This window comes from Colobus angolensis, unplaced genomic scaffold, assembly GCF_000951035.1.
Source record: "Colobus angolensis palliatus isolate OR3802 unplaced genomic scaffold, Cang.pa_1.0 Scaffold104, whole genome shotgun sequence".
Taxonomy (NCBI): domain Eukaryota; kingdom Metazoa; phylum Chordata; class Mammalia; order Primates; family Cercopithecidae; genus Colobus; species Colobus angolensis.
Genome location: NW_012111364.1, coordinates 8,066,954 through 8,089,249, shown reverse-complemented (window position 1 = coordinate 8,089,249; position 22,296 = coordinate 8,066,954). Strand labels below are relative to the sequence as shown.

At 36.9% G+C, this 22,296-nt stretch overlaps 1 protein-coding gene across 3 annotated transcripts in view; it reads left to right on the top strand.

Moving 5' to 3' along the window:
* Positions 1 to 22,296, top strand: part of NXPH1 (neurexophilin 1) — a 329,230-nt gene that overhangs the window by 248,289 nt on the left and 58,645 nt on the right. Inside the window, exon 1 of one of the 3 annotated variants that reach the window (XM_011943056.1) lies at positions 18,151 to 18,201. The exons of the other annotated variants lie outside the window; for them this stretch is intronic. Coding sequence (XP_011798446.1) covers positions 18,181 to 18,201 — 21 coding nt within the window. The 5' untranslated portion in view covers positions 18,151 to 18,180. Of the gene's footprint in view, positions 1 to 18,150; positions 18,202 to 22,296 lie in introns of those variants that run through there. 3 annotated transcript variants of the gene reach the window in all.

Sequence of the window (22,296 nt, the reverse complement as noted above, 5' to 3'; positions counted from 1 at the left end):
TGAAGCTCTTTCTACATGGGAGGAATGGTTCTGTGATGTTTTTTGAGGTCATTTTAGGTCTTGAGTAGTTTTAATGTTTTAGATAAGTTTGGTACAGAAAAACACTCCTGTTCAGAAAATTTAGGTCTGGCACTGATTCTATCATAAGATTATTGCATAAATCTTAATCCTGTCACCACTTCTAAAGAGAGAGTTTTAGGATGGAATGAAATAATAAATGTAAACATTCTGTTGCCTCTTTAGAAAACAGCTTGAAAGAAAAATCCAATACAGTCTTGTCTTGTCTAATTGTTTTTTAATCTCTATACAGCTGAACTGTTGTGATGGTTGAGGCAATTAATAAAAGAAGTCTGCATTTTGAAGTGAGAATGAAAGTCAGGGAATACCATTGTTTCATAGAGATGACCTAAGTGGTTTCACCTTATATCAACACTGTGTGCTAACCATGGTGGGTCCTTTCTCCTTTTCCAACTTTGAGACATTTTCTTTCAAACGGTTCTTTCTTATCCCAGTCTGCTCTGTCATCTCTTTCCTCATTACTTTTCCTGGCCTGAGCATCTGTTCTTTCCCCTGTGTGCTGTTAAGGGAAGAGGCAAGGTGGTAGAGTGAAAAGAACATGGATTTTGAATGAGACAGACCTGAATTGGAATCTTGCTTTACTACTTACCATCAAGATTGCTTTAGTCGAGTTACATATCTCCATCTAAAACACTGGCATAATTTCTATTACAAAACAAGGTGATATATTGAAAACATCTTAGCAGGGTTGCTGACAAATAATGAATTCTCAATAATTATTAGGCATTATTGCTCTATTTTTATATGCCATGTCAAAATACCACCACAACCCAATATAAACATAGTTATTTTAAGCCTAATAAAAGGAATACAAATTGGCTTTAGGAAAAAAAGTATAAATAGAAGCAAAAGTTATTTGAATGAGATAGCCAAACATAAATAAAAGCAGGCATTATTAACATAAACTGTTTCAATTAAGATGCATGCTTTTAAACCGAATACATTATGAGAAAAATATCAAGTTCTCAGATATAATTTGAGAATAGATACCTCTGGTAATGTTCCTAAATTAGAGGCCACTGTGGAGAAATAATATTTCAGATATATACTCAAAAATGCAAATATATTTCAAATTTGTATGTTGGTTTGTGAAAGCATGTGATATTTTCTGAGTCAAAGAAGCTGTGTGGAATTACAGTTAAGTGCAGTGCTGGGTTTGTATTTCAACTTTGTTACTAGCTGTATTATCTTGGGCAAGCTACCTAACTGCTTCATGCTTTCATGCATACATTTGGAATAATAATAGTTCTGTGCTTACATAGTTTGTGTGTGTGTACATGTGTGTATGATAATTAACTGAATTATTTCATGAAAGGGATTATAACAGTCTTTGGCAAAGACTAAGTGTTTGATATTCATTAGGTCCTCTTATTGCTATCATTAGCAGTAGTAGTAGCTACAGGAAGGTAGTGCTACTTGAAAACAAATACATCTTCCCCAAATTATTTTATGAGTAACATTGATTGAGCATTGAATATCTTCACAGACTAGAAGAAAACACTGTTTGAGCCTAAAACAAGGGGATCAATATTATCAGTATTGCATTTATGTGTTGATGAAGAAGTTAAAGATAGCCACAATCTTGAAAGCTACTCCACATAACAAGGTAAAGATCTATTGTCTACTTGGTTTGTAAATAAGATACAGTATTGGAGTTGTGCCTAATTAAAAATTATTTTTTCTTTTGTGAAAATATCAATTGTACATTTGTTTTTTGTAGGGTACATTTTTAATCAATGTCCCTAGTACTTACAAACATATAGACGCACACACACACACACACACACACACACGCACGCAATTCAATCCTTGCTGCAATTCTGCAAGGCAGGTATTAATATTTCTATTGCATAAATGGAAAAATTGGAGATGAAAAATATTCTGTGGCTTGCCTAAAGGGATAACTAAACTGAGTAAATGGTAGACTTCTTGACTATTCTTTGGGTCTCTTTGTTTCTCTCAGTATATTCACTTCCTGAGTGTATGACTATTACACTTCTCTGTGGACCTCTGCTATATTTTATGTTCAGAAAACGTATTATATTTAAGAAGAAAGTTCTTTCTTTGCAATTAATCTCTACTAAGAAATATGGGTGCATTCATATGGAGAGCTTCTGAAGGTCTGAGACTGGCAAGCAAATCTCTGGAGGCAGAATGGAAACAAAACTCACTCTAAAGGAGTTTGGGGTTCCAGGCTTCCATGCCAGAGATAAGCATGGAAGATGCTGATCAATAGACAGACTGGAAAAACGTGACCATAGTCACAGAGGGGTTGAATTGTAGCTGCGTTAATGAAGCAGGTTCTTGTCAATTTTGGTGAACCATGCTGATAGCCAGCAGCATGCACCAAAGAGTAAATCATGCTCTCTGGAGACCTATCACAGAAGGGATGCTAACTAATGAGGATCCATACATCACTGTGATGAGGTATGAACGCTCATCAGGAACAATCGACCTAGAAACCAAGGCCAGCATTTCAAGGTGTATCTTATAGTCAAGCCCTTACTGGTGTAGACAGCTCCAGATGAAATATATAATTTTTCTAAGCCAACTTAGTGACAGAGCAACCCTGAGTATTTCCTGCCAGGGCTGACAGGTTTTTTTGGACTGGGTATGGATGAGTAAACCCTAAAATAGAACAAGGGTTAGGCTAAATCCTCCTGATCTTGCAGTGTAGGTGGGAGAATAGGAACTCTGGAGTCAGAGAGACCGAGATTCAAAACTCAGCTCTTCCATTTATTTTATATATTATTGGGTAAGTTATTTACCTTCTTAGGCTTTAGTTTATCTCTAAAATGGGGCTAAGAATACCTACCTCAAAATGCCTAATATAATATACATAAATTTCTATAATGTAACATCTATTTAATAATTTTTATTTTATTTTTAAAATTTTTAAATTCAATATTCTAATTTTTAGGCATAAGCCAATAAATATTAGTTTTATCAGTCTCCTATTAATATTTGAGACCATAATTGATATACAGTGTACTTCATATCTTTTCCTGATTATAATTTCCTCACATTGTTGCTTTTTTCTTAAAGTTGATGATTTGTTTATTCATTCAACAATCAGTTATTGAACAAATACAATGTGCCAGGAACAGTGTCAGGTAGTGAGATTGCAGAAACAGAAGACATAGCCTTTCTTCCAAGTTAATCATTGTAGCATTCATAGACAACTTCCATACAATATGGTGAGTACAGGATGCTAATGGAGCACTTTGGACAGATAGAGTGATGGTTAACATCTGTGGTACATTTTAAAGTATGAGTATAGGTTATCCAGATAAAGGTGGATGAGAATAATGATACATTCCCCCAAAAGGATAACATATGTAAAGATATGGAGGCCTTGCATGGACAAATATGTGTCTTTTTCTGGTGTTTTAGGCCATTTATAATGTTTAACTGACTTCCAATAAATTAGTCAATTCAGCTGCTAATCACAGACACCCATTTCCATCTAGCCTTCTCTTTTGCCACTCATTGGTCATTCTTTGCTTCAGCTACCTCTAATTATCTAGTTTTCTATACTGTTTGGCTGTGTAAACCAACAAAGCTCTAGGGATAGGCTTTAGATTTGCAAGCAGAGTCTGGATGGTTTTCTTAACAACGTAACCACAGATGTATTAACAAAAAATAAAAGTGTAAAGTTTTATTGGGAATTAACATTTCAGTGCAGTTGCTGCTATACTTTACACACAGCCTTGAAAAGAAGTATTATAAATTAAATAACCAGAAAGGATTGTAACTCCCTACATCTAAGATGTGTGTTATTCTAAGCATCTATTGTGTGCAATAATGTAACTAGTTTAAAAACAGTGTTTAAATTTTGTACAAATAGTCTATCAAAGCAAAGCATGGAATTCTGGTGCTCTGCACTTTAGTTGACTTGTGTATGCTAAGATGAGTAGCTGTAAACTGAAGTCATTTGCATAACACTCCACCTGAAAGCCCCAAATCAGTCCTCAGCTATACAATCATGATTTTTATTTTATTTTAGTTAGATAATACATTTTGGATGAAAGAATTTGCTGTTTGTATATTATTGGAATACATATATTTAAAATGTCACTTTGTCTAGCAAAGTGTAAGCTCACAGAAATGCATGGATATATAGAGAAATGTTGAATAAATACATTTACATTACTGGAAAAGAAAAGAAATGATGGCTGGTGACACAAGAATCCAAGATGTGCTTATTTATCAATACAGATCTTGGCTGCCTCTTTATAGTTTTCTAGTACTTGTAGGAATATTAGTAAGTTGCTTAACTGGGTAAAGAGGTAAAGAAGTAGCAACTTAAATATATCTAATCCATTATGACACAGGACTTAAAGGCCAGAGAGAAAACATACTGTTTGGGACCTATAGTTTTATACTCTGTTGTTTCAAATCTCATTATTTATCAAGAACTGTAAAGAGCCAACCAAGGTGATTAAGGGGGAAAAGGCTTCTGAACCAAATATGTTTTCTCATCACTCTAAAGTATATGGGCCTATGCAGAAATGCTAACCCTGCTACAAATTTACACTGTTCAGCAAATATTGCGTCTCTTTTTTGTTTATTCCAATTGTGTCCTTTAGTCTCCGAGTCTCTGAAAGCATGGTACAGGTTGAATGTAGCCATCTGTGATGTCCTGTCATATACCAGAGTTAAAAGTTATAGATGTACTTTGTTTCATACTAATTTGGTGTTGAGACCTAAGGAAACTAGAATAATTATAAAGGGCAGTTTTTGAAGAAATTCCCCATGCTATATTTAACCAGGTTGACAATCACAGAATTTGGGAATTAAACTAAATTTAAAAATTTCTAAGGTTATAACATTTATACTAAGATCTATGATTCCTTAGAGAGTTGATGTTGTAGTTGGGTTCCATTTAAGTAGAAGGTTGTCAGAATGTGAATAAAGAAATAATGGGAAGGTATTTAGAAGTGCATTTAAGAAATGACAGACCAAAGAGAAAATACTAGTTTGTTAATAGGAAGAGTAGACATTAAATGAATTATTTGCTAAGATATTTACAGGGAAAGGCAGGGGACAGATGCCAGCAACAGACATGAGTTTCCCCAGAGAGGAAAAAGGAACTATGATAGCACAAAACCAGATGATCAAGGTATTAGAATGTGAAGTCTGACAAAAGCTCCCGGCCATATGGAGCCCATCCCATGATTGTGAAATGAAAAAAGAAAGAAATAAACCTTCCTCTCTATGCTTAGTTTCCAAATATATAAGGCACTATATTAAAAGAAAATGCAAATGCGTTTAATTTAGAAGAAAATTAAAGATTAATTTAGCTATGAACAAGATGATTTTTATTGATAGTAAAACAATGCATTTTACAGGTTATAAATTAATTAAAGTTTATTTGAAACTTATAAAATGACTTGATAAAATGTACTCTCGATCTAACTTTTTGTCACCAAAGTAATTAGATTACATTACCAAATAGTTGCCCAAAGAATTAGTGTTTACATATATATAAACATACATACTTTTATATATATATTTTACAACTTTATATACGGTTATAAAATAATTTTTAGTATCAGCAAATATAAGCCTCTCAATCTTATATGTTACCAATGAAAATGAAGAATAATTAGACAGGATTAGTTAAAGCTTGATGGAGTTAGAGGATACTTTTGAGAGAAAATGTTGGATAAGAGGAATACATTTATCCCATTTCAAGTACTCTCTAAAGTAGGTGATTTCCTAAGTGTTTTAGGTCACTAGTACACTAGTACTATTGTTTAGTGGCCCAAGCGTCTACAGAACTCACCAAGTTATGGGTTCAGAAGAAGGTTATGCCAGCAGTTAGTCCAGAAGTTCAATAAACACTACCTCTAGGTGCTTGGTTTAATTGCCGTTATATAAATTCACATCTTTCCCTTGAGTAGATACATTTTTCCTTTTCCTTTACTCTGCCTAGAACTCCTTATGTCTCTCTTATGTACCCTTTCCCCTTCTACAACATCTCTGGGAGTCTGCGGGAGTTTCTCATTTACAGTCCTTTTGCATCTCCAGTGTTTTTTCTCCAGTTGCAGCCTAGCTTCCTCTGGTTGTTGTTCACTACAGCCAGCACTGGAGCTGTTTGCTGGCTGTAGTGGATGGGCAGCTATGCCAGTGTTCACGGTAGCTGAGCTTCTCTCATACTCTCGTGATCACCAAAAATCTCTTATTACTCTCACTCCCACTGCTCTCAGCCAAATCGCAGGCTCCTATGAGTCCACACAGCCTCCTGTTAAGGAATGGGTCACTTCCTGTTGGTTGCTGCTTGTGCCATTTAGGCTGTTATGACTGCCTGCAGGTTTGTGGTCTGCACAGTAACTACTCCTATGGGGGGGAAGAAAAATAAAGTCCTCTTGTTGTTTTGTTTATTTAGAGTGGTCCCACAGCAGAGTTGCTTTGGACCGTAGTATAATATCTATTTTATCCTTGCAGACCTCTCCTCTCTAAGTTTTGGTTCACTTTTCTAGCTTTATCTTTGCTTTATCCAATTCTTCCCCCCACCTCACCCTGCCCCCCAGACTGAGTCTTTCTCTGTCGACCAGGCTGGAGTGCAGTGTGCAGGATCTCGGCTCACTGCAAGCTCTGCCTCCTGGGTTCGCTCCATTCTCCTACCTGGGACCACAGGCGCCTGCCACTACGCCGGGCTAATTTTTTTGTATTTTTAGAAGAGACGGGATTTCACCTGTGTTAGCCAGGATGGTCTTGGTCTTCTGACCTCGTGATCCACCCACCTCGGCCTTCCAAAGTGCTGGGATTACAGGCGTGAGCCACCGCGCCTGGCCTGCTTTATCCAATTCTTATTGGCCCCTAACATTTTAAGAAATATTTCTGTAAAGAACACGTTCAAGTGTAATTCAGTACGATTTGCAACATTATGGGCTAGACAAATATAATTTCAAGAAATTGGGGTGCTGCACTGGAGATCTCTATGAAAAGAGAAACTGTATCCCATTTATCTGTGTATCTCATATAATGGCCAGAATGTTTTAAAATTAATGTAACATGTTTAATTGATAACATTAGAGTAAGAATTAAAAACACTGTAGTCACAGTAGGTTTGAAATTGTTAATAAACTCTTAATTGTCTATTTTCCCTCAATGTTTATTTGTCAAAAATTAACTTTTGTTATTATGTTTGGTGTGAGTTGGAAGTCTTTGGTTAAGAATAAATGTTTGTGATCAAATGTGTCTGAATTGGATGAAGGCTTGTTTCACAGTGGCCTTAATTAACCAGGTTTATTTGTTGCACTCTCTTCATTAAGATATAAGCTAGGCCGGGCGCGGTGGCTCATGCCTGTAATCCCAGCACTTTGGGAGGCCGAGGTGGGTGGATCATGAGGTCAGGAGTTCAAGACCAGCCTGACCGACATGGTGAAACGCCATCTCTACTAAACATACAAAAATTAGCCAGGTGTGGTGGCGCATGCCTGTAATTCTAGCTACTAAGGAGGCTGAGGCAGTAGAATCTCTTGAACCCAGGAGGCAGAGGTTACAGTGAGCCGAGACTGTGCCATTGCACTCCAGCCTGGGCAACAGAGCAAGACTACATCTCAAAAGCTAAATCATCTGTTTGAAACCGTAGTATTTTTTCAGACATGGAGTGGTATTTGTTCATGGTCTGATGACTCTCATCAACAGCATAAAGCTTTTATTCAGTGCCATTTGTGGGTTTTCCTATGTTGGTAATTGTGCAAAAGAAGTTAAATTCATTTCAAACATTTATTGAGTACGTGTGATGCATCAGGTACTATGATAGATCCTGGGGCTATGAAGGTGCATTCAACATGGTAAGAGTGTGCTGGTGGCGAATCAGGGAGAGGGATACTTTGTTTCAGATGGAGGGAACAGCATATGCAGAGAACACAGAGTGTGGAAAACACATGGGCTGTGTGAGGTCAGATGAATAATCAGTGCAGGTAAAGTTAAAAAGATATGGAGTCTGTTCTTCCAAGCCATTTAACCTAAGATTGTAGATTACATTGAGAAAAATGAATCTTGTGTCTTATAGATTATTTCTCCAAATGACTAAAGAGAAAATGTTAGGTAGTATATACAGATGCTTAGTTAAAACTTGTTCAATGGCATAAAGCATTTTAAAATGAAACAAAACAAAAAATATGTTTCTGATGGAAGTAGGAAAATGATGCACACAAAAAGTGAAGTACTATGCCAATATACTTAGTAGTGACTAAGAAAAGTTGTAGAATTATTATGCAATAATCAAAGGAATGAATTAGTGTAATACCAGGGATCACTGTAACAATGATTGATCTAAAGTTAACACCCGGAGCTGCCAGTGCTAATGAGGTAGCTCCCATCAAGGGTACCTGTGATCAGCATCTTTTATATGCAGAAAAGTGCTAAAACAGCTTCTGCAGGAGCCATGAGGAAAATTTCTATTAACAGAATATTAGCGCTGGAAAAGGATCACATGACCTAAAACCATCAGCAACCTTCTGAATACTTCACCTGGGACAGGGTTAAGAGACTATCGAACTAGATGTTTTACAGATGAACAAACTGAGGCTACAGAGGTAAATAGAGTTGCTCGAACACACAACTGGCTAGGAACAGAGCCAGCGCTAATGTCCAGTACAGTGCTTTGCTGTCCCTGGCCAGCCCCTTTGTGTTAAGTAGTTAGATGAATAGATATTTATGACACTATTAAGTGGCACAAGTCATTTAGCTTCAGAACTATAATAATACAAATCCATCCCTTTTACTTTTAGATGTTGAGATCTTTCTACCATATCACACCATCTTTCATATGTAAGCGTTTATTTTCTGACCAAAGTGATATATCATGCAAAAATACCAAATATAAACTGGAATTGCTTTATGCTTCTTTCTGTGAAAGTTAAGTAATATTTTGAGACAGTTTACCCAGTAATGTGGATTTCTTTAACTTCTTAGACACCAAAGGGACCTTGTTTATATGTATGACATAAATTATAATATATAGTTTAATGAAGCTGCTCAGAAGTCCATGAGTTGGAATTGTGCCACTGGCCTGACCTTTGCTGCCTCCACTGACCCCTTGTCTCTGTGACTAGACAGTAAGTCACAGGATTTCTGGGAAGGGTGTGTGCATGTAGAGGGCAATTACAATTGTTCAGGCATTTCTTCAGTGTTAACAGTCATATCTAAATTTTGATTTCATAATATAAAATATATGGTGAAATGAAATCTTTATTATACTGCATTACAAAGTTTATGATTATTAGTACAGTGTGGCTGTTTTTCTTGAGGAACATCAGCCCTGTGTCAGGCTGCATCCTAGATCCTATGATGCCTATCTGGCCTATGACATCTGTATTTTTCCAGTCTTTCTCTACTATTGGGAGGTTGTAGAAACTTGTCCAGCCCATATGTGCCTCATTTACTGCAATGAGACTGAGCTTTGCCCCTTTTCTAGAAATCTGAAAGTTGAGATCCCGAACCAGAAGTCCTCAGGACAGTTATCAGGAGCAAGAGCCAGGGAGGCAGGAGAGGAGAAAAACAGGAGGAAGAAGAGAAGTGAAGGGTGAGTAGGCCAGTGGAAGGGTCTGAATGGGTGCCGGGGTGAGGGGTGATTGATCGTCTTCACCACTGTGCTTGAGTATGCCTGTTTCATTGAAAGGGCAAGGGGAGGGGTCGAGCAGGCAGTGAGGATGAATGTGGTTACTTAGGGTCCTGAGGATCACAGGTGGGAAAATAATTCAAACCTCTCTAAGTCTCTTCTGGCCTTAGGAATAGTAATTCTCAAACCTAGCTGTGCATCAGAAGTTCTTTGGGATCAGATTCCTAGGAAGATGCATTCTGACTTCATAGGTCTTGGGGTGAGATCAGGAGTGTATGTTTTTTAAAAGCACACTAAAGGATTCTGATACACAGCTGATTTGGGCTATATTCCTCTGGAAATTATTTACAGTGCTCACACAATGATTAAATGATTATATTTTAATGTTTAATAAAGACTCTGGAATATTTACAAGATATCACTTTTACTTTACCAAATTCCTTTGCTCCGTATAAAGGTCATACAAATAAGAGGCAAGACTTTACTCTCCTATTCTTCTATTATCTGGGGAAAAATCACTTGAAATAAGCATCAGTGGAATCAACATACAGATACAAAATTGAAATATAATCTCGTGCCTCTAGTGCTTAATGGAAATGAGTACCCACCAACTAGACTCTGGGCATGAATAAATAGAAGTATTGACCATCAGTCAGAAGCAATCATTGTAACATTTTATAAAGGATGAGTGATGCTTCTTCAGAAATGCAGTACAAGATATGCCATTTAAAGAAATGCACACATTATTAACCTTTTAATAGTTCAAGTCATTAGAATGTGATATTGAATATTTTCATGTATCAAGAGAAGATGAATTTACCACAAGGCAGCTTGCTCCAGCACCAAGAGCCTTGATTTCAATTCAATAAATCTGGGTTGTAGCTGTCATTCAGCTCCTAACTAGCTGGGTATATTTTTGTTTTGCATTGCTATAAAGGAATATTGTGTAGCTTGTGAAGAAAAGGCACTTATTTGGCTTGGAGTTCCGCAAACTGTGCAGGAAACATGACACCGGCATCTGCTTGGCTTCTGGTGAGGCCTCAAGAAGCTTTTATCCAGGTCGAAGGTGAAGTGGGAGCAGGTGTGTCACATGGTAAGCGATTAAACAAAGATGTCAGGCTCTTTTAAACAACCATCTTTCGCATAAATGCATAGAGCGAGAACTCATTATTGTGGGGAGGGTACCAAACCATTCCTCAGGGATCCAACTCCATTAGGCCTCACTTCCAACATTGGAGATCACATTTCCATATGAGATTTGGAGGGGAGAAACATCCAAACCATTACACTGGCTGAATTGCACAGTGCTCCTCAGTGACTCAGAAAAAGAGTGGGGCTATATCTCCAAAGTTTCCCAAAATCTAATTTTCTATGATATTTACCATTGTGATTTAGAATTCTTAGACAGGAATGGGTCAGATTACTGCAGTACTACAGTGGTTGGTTGGCAGAAAATGCATCAGCCCAGTGTGCTTTCTTCTGGTAAAATGCTACAACTGACAAGATCATTTCTGGGCTTGCCATTTATAGTCTTTAAATATCTTTAGTTAAAAATAACATTTTTTTCCTGGCTCTTTGATCTATTAGGTTGACACAAAAGTAATTGCAATTTTTTTGGCATTAACTGCAATTACTTTTGCACCAAGCTAACTTTTTTTTGTTCTAGATCATCTTGTCATTTATTTATTCATTTAACAAATATTTATTGACACATATTATGTTTAAGACACTAGCCTGCTTAATATGAAAAATATTAACCCCAAAGGAATTTAGAGATTAATAGAGATAACAAGAAACAGACAATGCCCAGGAAGCTAGAGACATTGTTATAGAATGATAATTATAAGAATTCAGACTAGGAGAGCTTATTTCTGCTATGATTCTGCTTTTTTTCTTTGACGGAGTCTTGCTCTGTTGCTCAGGCTAGATAGAGTGCAGTGGCATGATCTGGGCTCACTGCCAGCTCTGCCTCCTGGGTTCATGCCATTTTCCTGCCTCAGCTTCCCCAGTAGCTAGGACTACAGGCGCCCATCACCACACCCAGCTCATTTTTTGTATTTTTAGTAGAGACGGGGTTTCACCGTGTTTGCCAAGATGGTCTCGATATACTGACCTCGTGATCCTCCCACCTCGGCCTCCCAAAGTGCTGGGATTACAGGCGTGAGCCACTGCACCCAGCCTGATTCTGCTTTATAGAGATGGCATCTGTGTTGTGTACTAAAGTTCAGGAAGGATTTAGAAATGGAAATTTGGTGGGGCACAGCACTTCAGGTAGAGAGAGAGATGAAAGAACTTTACCATGTTTGGAGAACAGCAAATAATTAAGTTTGATGCATAGGACATGAGAAGAGAATCCCTGGGAAATGAGCTGAAAAGATGGGTTGTATGAGTGATGGTGAAGTGCTTCTATGAGGCTCACAGGTTTGCCTTTTCAGGAAGCAACTTTCTACGGCCAGGCTGTTTCTGGGTTTGTAAACGTCTTATTCCTGCCCATGAGGCACCTTTACCATTAGCTGTGATCACCACATAGTATGTGTGTGTTTACCAGAGCTTATTTTCAGGAGACTTTTGACATGGTATCCTGGCCTTTTATATGTGATACTTGATGTGAAAGGTTAGGTTCACTCTTCCTTCTTTGTTGACTGTTTTCTTTCAGGCCATACTCTGGTTTTACTAATTCTTAGTCTCCTTCCTTCAGTATGTTTCAAGATGGTATGTATGTTGGAAGGAGAAACTGACACTTGAAATAAAAGAGAAAATACAAGTCTCCTGATACTAAGTACTAATGATCCTGGATGTTCAGAGCTTCATGATAGTCTTGCTAACATCCAGCATACTTACAGAACTGTAACTGCAAGAAGAGACTATGCATTTGGAGAGGCTTTACCTTAATAAATCAGATCTAATCATTAATTATATTTTAAAACCGACTTTTGTCATGGTGGGAAGAAAATTTCAAATCATTTCTTTCTGTGTCCAATGTCTCGTGTGCTATTTATTATATTCCTCTGGAAACCATTTTGTTTGCCTATTTTAAATCTATTAATTTTGTCCCATTGGTCATATTTAGGCCCTTCCATAAGATGTACTTGCTGTGTTAATTATTTAACTATCTTCCAACATAAATAATGTGTGCATTTGATTTCAAGCGCAGATTGCCATGTTGCATTGTACAACTACAATTGGTGTATCTGGGGATGGCTCTGGGCAGAATTAGAAGTAAGAGAACTTTGTTCTGCATCCTAGACCTGCTTTTCTTGTCCCTTCCCTCTCCTGTCAGTGGTCTTGGCTTCTGTCTCTCATGAATAGTTTCTACCTATTCCTTTCAAAACCTTCCCTTATATGATGCTCCTTTAAATTCATTCACACAATAGTTTAATCAACTGATAACTGAGAGTTATCCTTTATTATGTGCATTTGCTTTTAATAGCCTATAATACCCTAAGCCAAATGAGTTTTTTTTTTTTTAATTGGGTATGTTTGAAGTACAGAGGCATTCCTGGCTGATTAAAATGTTTCCTTTTGATTTTTAGATCCCACAGATAAGTGAGAACATGTGATTTTTTATCTTTCTGTGCCTGGCTTATTTTACTTAACATAATGATCTCTAGTTCCATCCATGTTGTTGCAAATAACTGGATCTCATTATTTTTTTATGGCTGAATAGTACTCCTTGTGTATATGTACCACCTTTTCTTTATCCATTAATCTGTTGCTGGACTGTTAAGTGCTTCCAAATCTTAGCTATTGTGAACAGTGTTATACAAAACATAGTGCAGATACCTCTTTGATATGCTGATTTCCTTTCGTTTGGGTATATACCCAGCAGTAGGATTGTTGGATCATATGGTAGCTCAAAGTTGAGCTTTCTGAGAAACCTCCAAATTGTTCTCCATAGTGGTTGTACTAATTTACATTCCCACCAATGGAACTCATGAACATAGAGAGTACAAGGAAGGTTACCAGAGGCTGGGAAGGGTAGTGAGGGAATGGCGGGGGGAAGGGAGGAAGGTTAATTGGTTAAAAAGATAGAAAGAATGAATAAGACCTATTATTGGATAGCACAACAGGATGCCTATAGTCAGGAATAACTTAATTGCACATTTTAAAACAAATCAAAGAGTGTAATTGGATTGGTTGTAACACCAAGGATAAATGCTTAAGAAGATAGATACTCTAGTTCTCCATGATGTGTTTATTCCATGTTGCATGCATATATCAAAACATCTCATGTACTTCACAAATATATACAGCTACCATATACCCACAAAATTAATTTTAAAATGAAAAATGTATTATTTTTCCTCTCTTATCCCAATCGAAAAGAGCCATTTTAAAAAGTTAAGTATTTGATTAAATATTCTAAAGCTCTTTGTTAGATATGACCTTAAGTTTAGCAAACATGTCTGATATTTTATACCTACAAGATTCCTCTTTCTAGTTTGCATTTAGAATGTGTTTTATTCCTCAAGTGTTTGGGTGTTTCTTTTCTTACATCTAATGAAAATTCTGTATTGCTGTCAAAATTCAAAAAGAACCGTTATCATTTCTCTGTGGTAGTTCAGGAAAATTTAAATTAGATTTGTACTCTTCAAAATCAAAGCCTGTTTAGGCATAAACAAATTAGATGCAAATAATGCAGAAAATATCAGGTGTATTTATTACACTTGGATATGACCTTTGGGAAAATAATATAGTGCCTGGTTTTGTTAAAGAAGCAGTGGAGAACTGTGGCTGAATAAAAAGTCATCTATACATGGTAAAAGTATAGTTTCTTTAAGTAATTGCTCATATCAGAATTATATTCCTGTTCTGATATGTAATGAGAAAAAGGTGAAGAAAGTTAGCTCCACAAATGTGCTAAAGACAAAGAGACAAGTGGCATTATTTCATCTGCCTTTAGTTCTAATCTTGTTAAATTAGGGGAGAGAGGAGAATAATCTTTAAAATACCATGTGTGGAATGTCATACACAACTGGAATCTAGGTTCCTTCAAGCCAACTTAACATTATGATAAACTGGAACTGTTGTCATTGTTGTCATTTATGCCATCATTGTATTTATGGCCAAGGATGCTGCATTTTATTCTGAATTACACACTACCATAAACAAATGACAATAATTTTGATGCCTATAAGAAGTTTTATTTTTTTAATGAAAAAAAGCAGACAAGAAGTTGTCCTGTTTGGCAAGATAGAATTTTCATGAAGACAAAATATGTCATTGTTCATAGAATGTAGTTTGGCAAGTGCTAAGTAAAGGTCTCAGGCTCAAAACAAGACACCCTTTTGACCTCAGTCTATATGTAAAGGCTGTTCATTACCTTCCTACTTAATCCTTTCAGTAGACTTTACAGCATGTAATGCATCAGTGCAGAGGCTCTTGGGATACCATGCATGTAAACTGTGGTGACTGGTGGAGTATTGGGACCATTAGACTAAGTTTGCGTTTTAGAGGATTGAGCACTGCCTGAGTGAGCTTTTGGAGGTGAGTGAGGAAAAGGAGCAGGGGGGCTCCAAGAAGGAGGAATGCTAACATGAGAGACAGAGAATCCAAATTTCATCAAATCTTTCAATAATAAGTAGGACTAATTTTAGGCCTAGTATTACTAACTTGTTCCCATTTGATATTTAGCTTGTGAAAAGTCAACATGTAGACATTTGCTTGGGAAAAATGTTATATTAAAACATCATTTTACCTCATTTTTCTAATCATAGAAACAAGGTTCTTTTTCCTGTAACATTTATGTCTTTGGACATTTTTGTCCCTGAAAGTGCATGGGTACAAAATCAGAAAGAAATGAGTTTAAATACTGCCTTTGCCACATAGGAGCAAAGTGATTTTGGGCAAGTTAAATAACCACACTGATCATAATTTTCTCATTTGAGAAATAGAGATAATAACCTTGATGAGATTTTTATAGAGCAATGTGATATCTGTACATCACCTCATTGAGTGCTGGTACATGGTAAATGTTCAAGGTTAGCTAGTATCATTATCATTGATACTGCTATCTCTCTTTTGAGACATTCTGAAAAATTATTTCTTCCTAGAAATAAGTGTTTTGGTCAGACTTAACAAAAATAACTGTTATTTCATTTTTAATATATTTGAAAATCAGGGCTATCGGGCTCTGTTGTTTTTTTCCAAGTGGTACGAATTCATGCATAGTTGATTTGATTTTAAATAAGTGAGGTAAGAGAATCTTAGTCAAACCTTTTTATGCCACGAAATGTAGATTCCTTATTTGAAAATTGTTATGGTTCTTTGTATAAATGTAATCATTATGAAATGTACATTATTACTTGCTTCTCCGTGGCATCTTGGACAGGAGCTTTTGCTTACTTTGGCAGAGGTCTGTGTGTATAAGGGTGTCTTCAAAATGCACAGCAGACTGAGCAAAAGGATGCTCTAGGATCTGATGTTCTTGATGCAGGTAAGACTGATTATTCAGAAACTTGATAAGCAGAAATATAAACTTTTAAATAACACTAATATAAGTCATGGAACTGATTCATTATAAATTCATTTACATATCTTGTAGCTAATTCAACATTTTAAATGTTATCTTCTATTATTTAATGTCCTATAGTATATATCTGGGTAAATGTGGTTCTCATTTTTTTTCCCATTACTGTAATATATTAGGTTGCTGCTTCTGTCCTTGTTTTGCATATCTTCCTTGCTTTAGGCCAAACCAATCATTAGATTGTGTCTGCTTGCCAACAGAATTGGGAAGTACAGTTAAAGAAGCAAAGGATTACAGGTCATTGATCTGTTGCATGACAGGCAAAGATATGATAGAAAATAAGTAATGTTTTAGCTTAGTGTGTCGTATTCAAATTAGACACGTGCATTTATCTTCTTTTCACTTATAAGGCTTTGGCATTCATCAGACAGTCCTGTGCTGGAGAGGGGAATTGTGAGTCCTGCTCTTATTCATCTCATCATCTCCTAGTCTTACTGAGAAACCTTCTTTGACATTGCAGATACTTTTTCCTTGTATGACACAGTTAATAATTAGGATTCAATTTATCAGAAAGTAATTGGTAAATGTTGCAGAACTGGATTATAGCTTTCAGGCACATCCTTCTAAAGATGCTCTTGGATACTGTATTGTTACATTTTGAAATTGACATCTGTTAATGTTTCTAGGTACCTTCCTTTTCCATGGTCTTTGTTTTTGATCTCTTCTGGTGCTGTCCTTAATTATTACAGCACCAAATTCATAGTGGTCTGCTTTTCAAAAAATGTTTATTGACTGAGTGTTTGTTCATATGTCTCTGGAATTTTTTAAAGCATGTATTGTACCCTTCATTATCTAATCTATAGAATGAGAGTATATAGGATGACTAACTTGATATAGGAGGATAACTCATAGTTTTCAGAGTCAAGGGCACTCATCTCTGAATCTCATTCTATTCTGTACTAGCTGGAAAAAATAATGTAGCTTCGCTGAGCCTAGTCTTTTACACAAGTAAAGTAGGTGTGCTTTCTATTACATGCTACATTCTATGTAGATGAAGTGGAAAAAAAAGGTTTCTATCAGTCAGTTCACTGGCAGGAAACATAGGGCACATTCAAATGGGAAATTGAGGGAAGCAACCCTTTATACAAGTATGGGCAAGGTTAAAGGGGGCCTCCAAGGTAATATGAAGTATTGTGGGCCAGCAACCGTGCGGGATTCTCACTATGCATAGGCCAGAAGGAGTGAGGGGAGTGAAGTTTCCAGAACCCAGAAATAGTGCTAGGGTATAGGAGAGTGCCTTCTGGAAGTGTGGCCTTTGGCAGAAGAATGAAACTGAACCATAGCCTGGTAGGGCATGAGAACAGAAAGTAAATACACTGACTTTACTTGATTCCCACTCTCCCATTTTTTGCTGGGGCTTCTGATCGGCCATACTCAGCCAGAAGGGAATCCACTAATGCAATTTATAGAAATCAGCCTCTAGGGAACAGAGAATGGTGGGACAGAGAGGAAAATATACATATTTAGCTGTCTATGGATCTGTCATGGACTTAGTGACTGCTACCTAGCATATAGGGTGGCCATATAATTTATTGTTCAAATTGCAACACTTTCCAGAACAAAAGGAGACATCACTATTAATAACCGCACTGGGACAACGGGCATAAAGCAGAGCTGAGTCAGGCAAATTAGGGCTTACTGTTACCTTACTAAGATCATAATAAGCCTAGGTGAATATGAATTGCCTTTCCTTTTTTAACCACTTTTCTCAGATTCTTTCTTTTCTTATAATAGTGTAATGTGAGTATTTTGAGAAAGAAGATTGGATTATTTTAATAAAGCAATCTAGACTCATACCCCTGTGGCAGGCTTTCCAAAGTCGTAATTATTACTGAGTCCCTTGCTAACATCTGCCAGAAGAGTGCAAAGGATTTAGGTTATTCGTTAAACTTAAGTCCTGATTATCTTGTTTAGTAGTCTCCCCTTGCTTAGAAACCTCTTTTGAGCACTGAAGACAGTAGAAGCAGCAGAAAGTCTATTAATAAATGGGATATTCATGCTTTGCATAACAAATTTGGTGAGCTATTTATTTTTCTATAGCCGTGGTCTTTCTATTTCTATCTTAAGCCCAATTATTTCACATGTAGGTTGCTATGTTTTAAAGATATCTGTGATTAGTATTTTTAGTTTGTGTTAATATTGGTGATTGACCAGGAGTGGTTTTTAATGTCTTATTTCAAGGAAGAAATAAGAATACTAATGAATACAGGGAATTAATGATATCAACAAACAGTTCAGCATAGATAACTTGTAAGTTCAAAGACAAAAACAATTTTATTTAAGTGAAGAAATGTCAATAGGATTAAATGGAATAAAGTGCATTTGGAACAAAGGAAACTGTATGGAAATTGTGGTTTACCTTGTATATATGTCTTCAGTGTGATTATTTTTACAGCATACTTGAGAAATAAATAATCCTGGTGAGTCTGCTTATCAGTGTTCCATTTTCATACTGACGCATTTACTGCCCTGTTTGTGACATCCCTTCCAACATCAATAACCTGCTGCTTCCCTTTCCTGGCCCACTGACTTTCTTGAAAATGCTTGCTTTGCCCAACTTTGATGTGTCCAGTTGTTCATAGGATCTTGCACTGCTCCTTTGCCATTCATTAAGATTTGAATAAAGTCTCCTCAAGGAGTGAGTTACTCCTTTCCTCTAGAGACTTTCTTTTAGTTAACAATTGGTAGATTCACTTGACTGTGAGTCTAATTGATTGGGGTAACATATGGCTCTCTCAGCCCTAGTGTTTTCCAACCCTTTTGAAAGACAGGGTATAATCCTAACTTTCCAATGAGTTCTTTTAAGAACTTCTTCTACTTTATTTTTTTATTTTTATTTTTTTGAGATGGAGTTTTGCTCTTGTTGCCCAGATTGGAGTGCAGTGGCATGATCTCAGCCACCATGACCTCCGCCTCCTGGGTTCAAGCAATTCTCCTGCCTCAGCCTCCCGAGTAGCTGGGATTACAGGCATGAGCCACCACATCCAGCTAATTTTTGTATTTTTCGTAGAGACGGGCTTTCTCCAGGTTGGTCAGGCTGGTCTCGAACTCCTGACCTCAGGTTATCCACCCTCCTCAGCCTCCCAAAGTGCTGGGATTACAGGCGAGAGCCACTGTGTCCTCCCCTTTCTAGAACTTCTTAATGTCACCTCTACAAAAACAAATTAAGGAATTTACACAATTTGGTACTGGTAAACAGGATTTTTTAAAAAGGCACGTGTAATTATAATAAAGTATTTTTTTGCTATCAAATACAATTTTTTAATTGAAAAGTAGAAATGGAAAAATTTTAACCACTGAAACTACCATATAAAGGTAAAGCAAATATTTGCAAATAAGCTGCTTAACTACTGTATCTGTTCATTCACAAAATACTTTTTAAGTCCTGTTATCACCACATGTTTCAGGTATAGGGGTACAATGGTGAGTAAGATAGGCATGTTCTCTAACCTAATCGAGTTTAAATTTTAAGTAGGGAAGATAAGCAATGCACAACTACAACACAAGTAAACAGTTTATAAACCATCAGAGAATATCAAGTGCTATGTGGAGAATGCTGTTATGGGGTCGCAGAGTGGCTGCTTTCTAGGTTAAGGAAGGTCTCTGGAAGGACGTGACTGTCCAGCTAATGTCTAAATGACAAGGGGCACCAGTCAAGCAATGATCTGAGGAGATACTTTTGTAGTCTGTAGGAATCTCTAGCACAAGGGGGCTGGGGCTAGGACCAGCTTGGCAGGTTCTAGGCACCAGAAGATGGTCAGGGAGGTTGGAGTGAGCAGAGAGGAGAGTGCTATGAGATGGCAGGAAGGGCTTACTAGATTCTGTTGGGCTTTATAAACCAGGATAAAGAGTTCAGATTTTATTATTTGTTCTCTGGGATATAATTAAAGTGTGTTACATAAGGAAGTGAAATGACTTGATGAACGTGTTTAGAAGATTACTTGGGCAGCTGAGTGAAGAATTAACCACACATGTAAGCTAGAAAGGAGGCTTGAAGATGATTGAAAAGCTATTGCACCACCAGTGAGAGACAGTGGTGGCTGACAATAAGGTAGTGGTGACAGCACTGGAGAGAAATAGGCAGAATGGGGTCAAGTTTTGCTTTGTTGGATGTTTGACTTTAGAAAGCAGTCTATAGGAATGTAATAGTTGGTGACTAGAATCAAAGGATTGTTTGTTTCTTTTTAACAGAACAAGACTTCGTAGGTAAGAACTCAGGAGAGACTTGTATGTGCTCTAGCTATACTACTTTTTTCCTGTTTAGTTTTCTTGGCCTATTATTTGGAAAAGTGCTACTCAACTTTTCTCATAAAATATTATGGGAAAAGTCTCCATAGTTGCCTCTCAACCTGCCCATATTGACTGGGTGCTTTGTGTTAGTCTAACTCCCAGTATCTCTTTTGTACACAATTGTAATTCATACATTTTTGTGCTATTTAGAAAAGGGTGATGGTAACTTCTAAAGCCGAGTTGAAAGAAGCAAGATAGAAAGGGATGCTGTGTGTAAGTAGGTTGTTTGGAAGATGAGGTGAAATGACCCGTGCTGAATGAATGTGACAAGGAAGAAGGGAATTTGAACAAATCACTCTTAGACAAAACACCGCCTGTAAGTGATGCAAAGGATGCATTACTGAAGCCCTTTACAAGTAAATGAAGTCTTCCTACAAGCCCACGGCTGATATCTTGATTAAGTATTTAGAAGTAGCTTTTAGGAAAAGAGATAAAAGAGGCAAGTGAAGGAGCAAGGAGGAAAAATTTAGAGTGGAAATGGAACTTAAGCAGAGTCAAAGCAAAAAGAAGGGAAGAGTCTCATTTTCCATTTGCTTCAAAAACAAAAACCAAGAAACAAACCCCAAAACAAAAACAAACCTCAGTCTGTGAACAAAGCCCAAGTCAAGATTTGGAAGAAAACATTGACTTTAGAGTCAGGCAGGCCTGAGTTTTAATCCACATTCCAAATTACATGTGTGTCCTTCTGTGTGTAAGAGAGGGATGCTTACACACAGCATCCCTTTCTATCATGCTTCTTTCAACAGGGAATTGCCTTTGAGTCTCAATTTTTTCATGTAGAAAATGGAGATGTAATGTCTAAATCATAGTGACACTAGAAAACATTGAACGAGCTGGCTGTGTTTGATTCTAACTCCTGTCTGTTTGTCTTTGGCAAGATATTTACTCTTTTAAAACTTTGTTTCTTCATCTCTAAAACAAGACTAATATCTATGTCACAAGGTTGTCTAAGACATTATCATTAAGTATTATTGTTTTTGAAGTTTCAGTGTTTAAAATCTCAGGTCAGAAAAGGCAATCAATAAATATTTTTTCCTTTCTGTTATTTTTTCTTCAACTCTTGTATATTATTACTGTTCATCTTCCATTACAGAATATCACTCCTGTACACAGCATTTATACATTAGTTTTCAAGTTTGTTTAAATAAGTACATACTTGCTTTCAACTATTTTTCTCCTGGGATCTCTGCATGGTTTCTTTCCCTCTCAGTTTGGTGTAATTACCAATGGTTTCTCTTGTCACTCTAAAAGTGTCCCAGTTTGGACAACAAATTATGTTGCCACCCCACTAATGGTTCCTGTTACTCATGTAATCATCCAGTGTATAATTTAAAATATATATCTTTGAATTTTTTGAAGAAAAAGTCATGTCAGGATTACATTTGTAAAAACAGTTTTCTGAAACAAAGCACTGTCTTATTTACTGAATATGCAATGAATCCACTGGCCAGCCCTGATGGACTGGGACACTCATGATGATCTGTCACTCCTGGAACATGCTGGGGCAGACCAGATACATTCTTGTGGATCATTTCCTCAAGCTGCATGTCATGAAAGTGCTCATGATGTTGGAATGCAATCCACTGTTTCCCAAGTGCAGGTGCACAGTGGTCTCTGTGATTCAGGTGCCCCTATGCGCATTGGGGGAGGGTTGAATTGTCCTTTGACACCCATGTCAGGGATACTTGTAAAAGCAACATGACTGTCTTTAGGTCAAATGAATTTTTGAAGTCTCAACAGAAAGTATAGCTAGGTGGTTCTGGGGGAACCACTGGAATGACATTTTTTGGGAATGGTGATTTCATTTTTCAACTTGGTCATA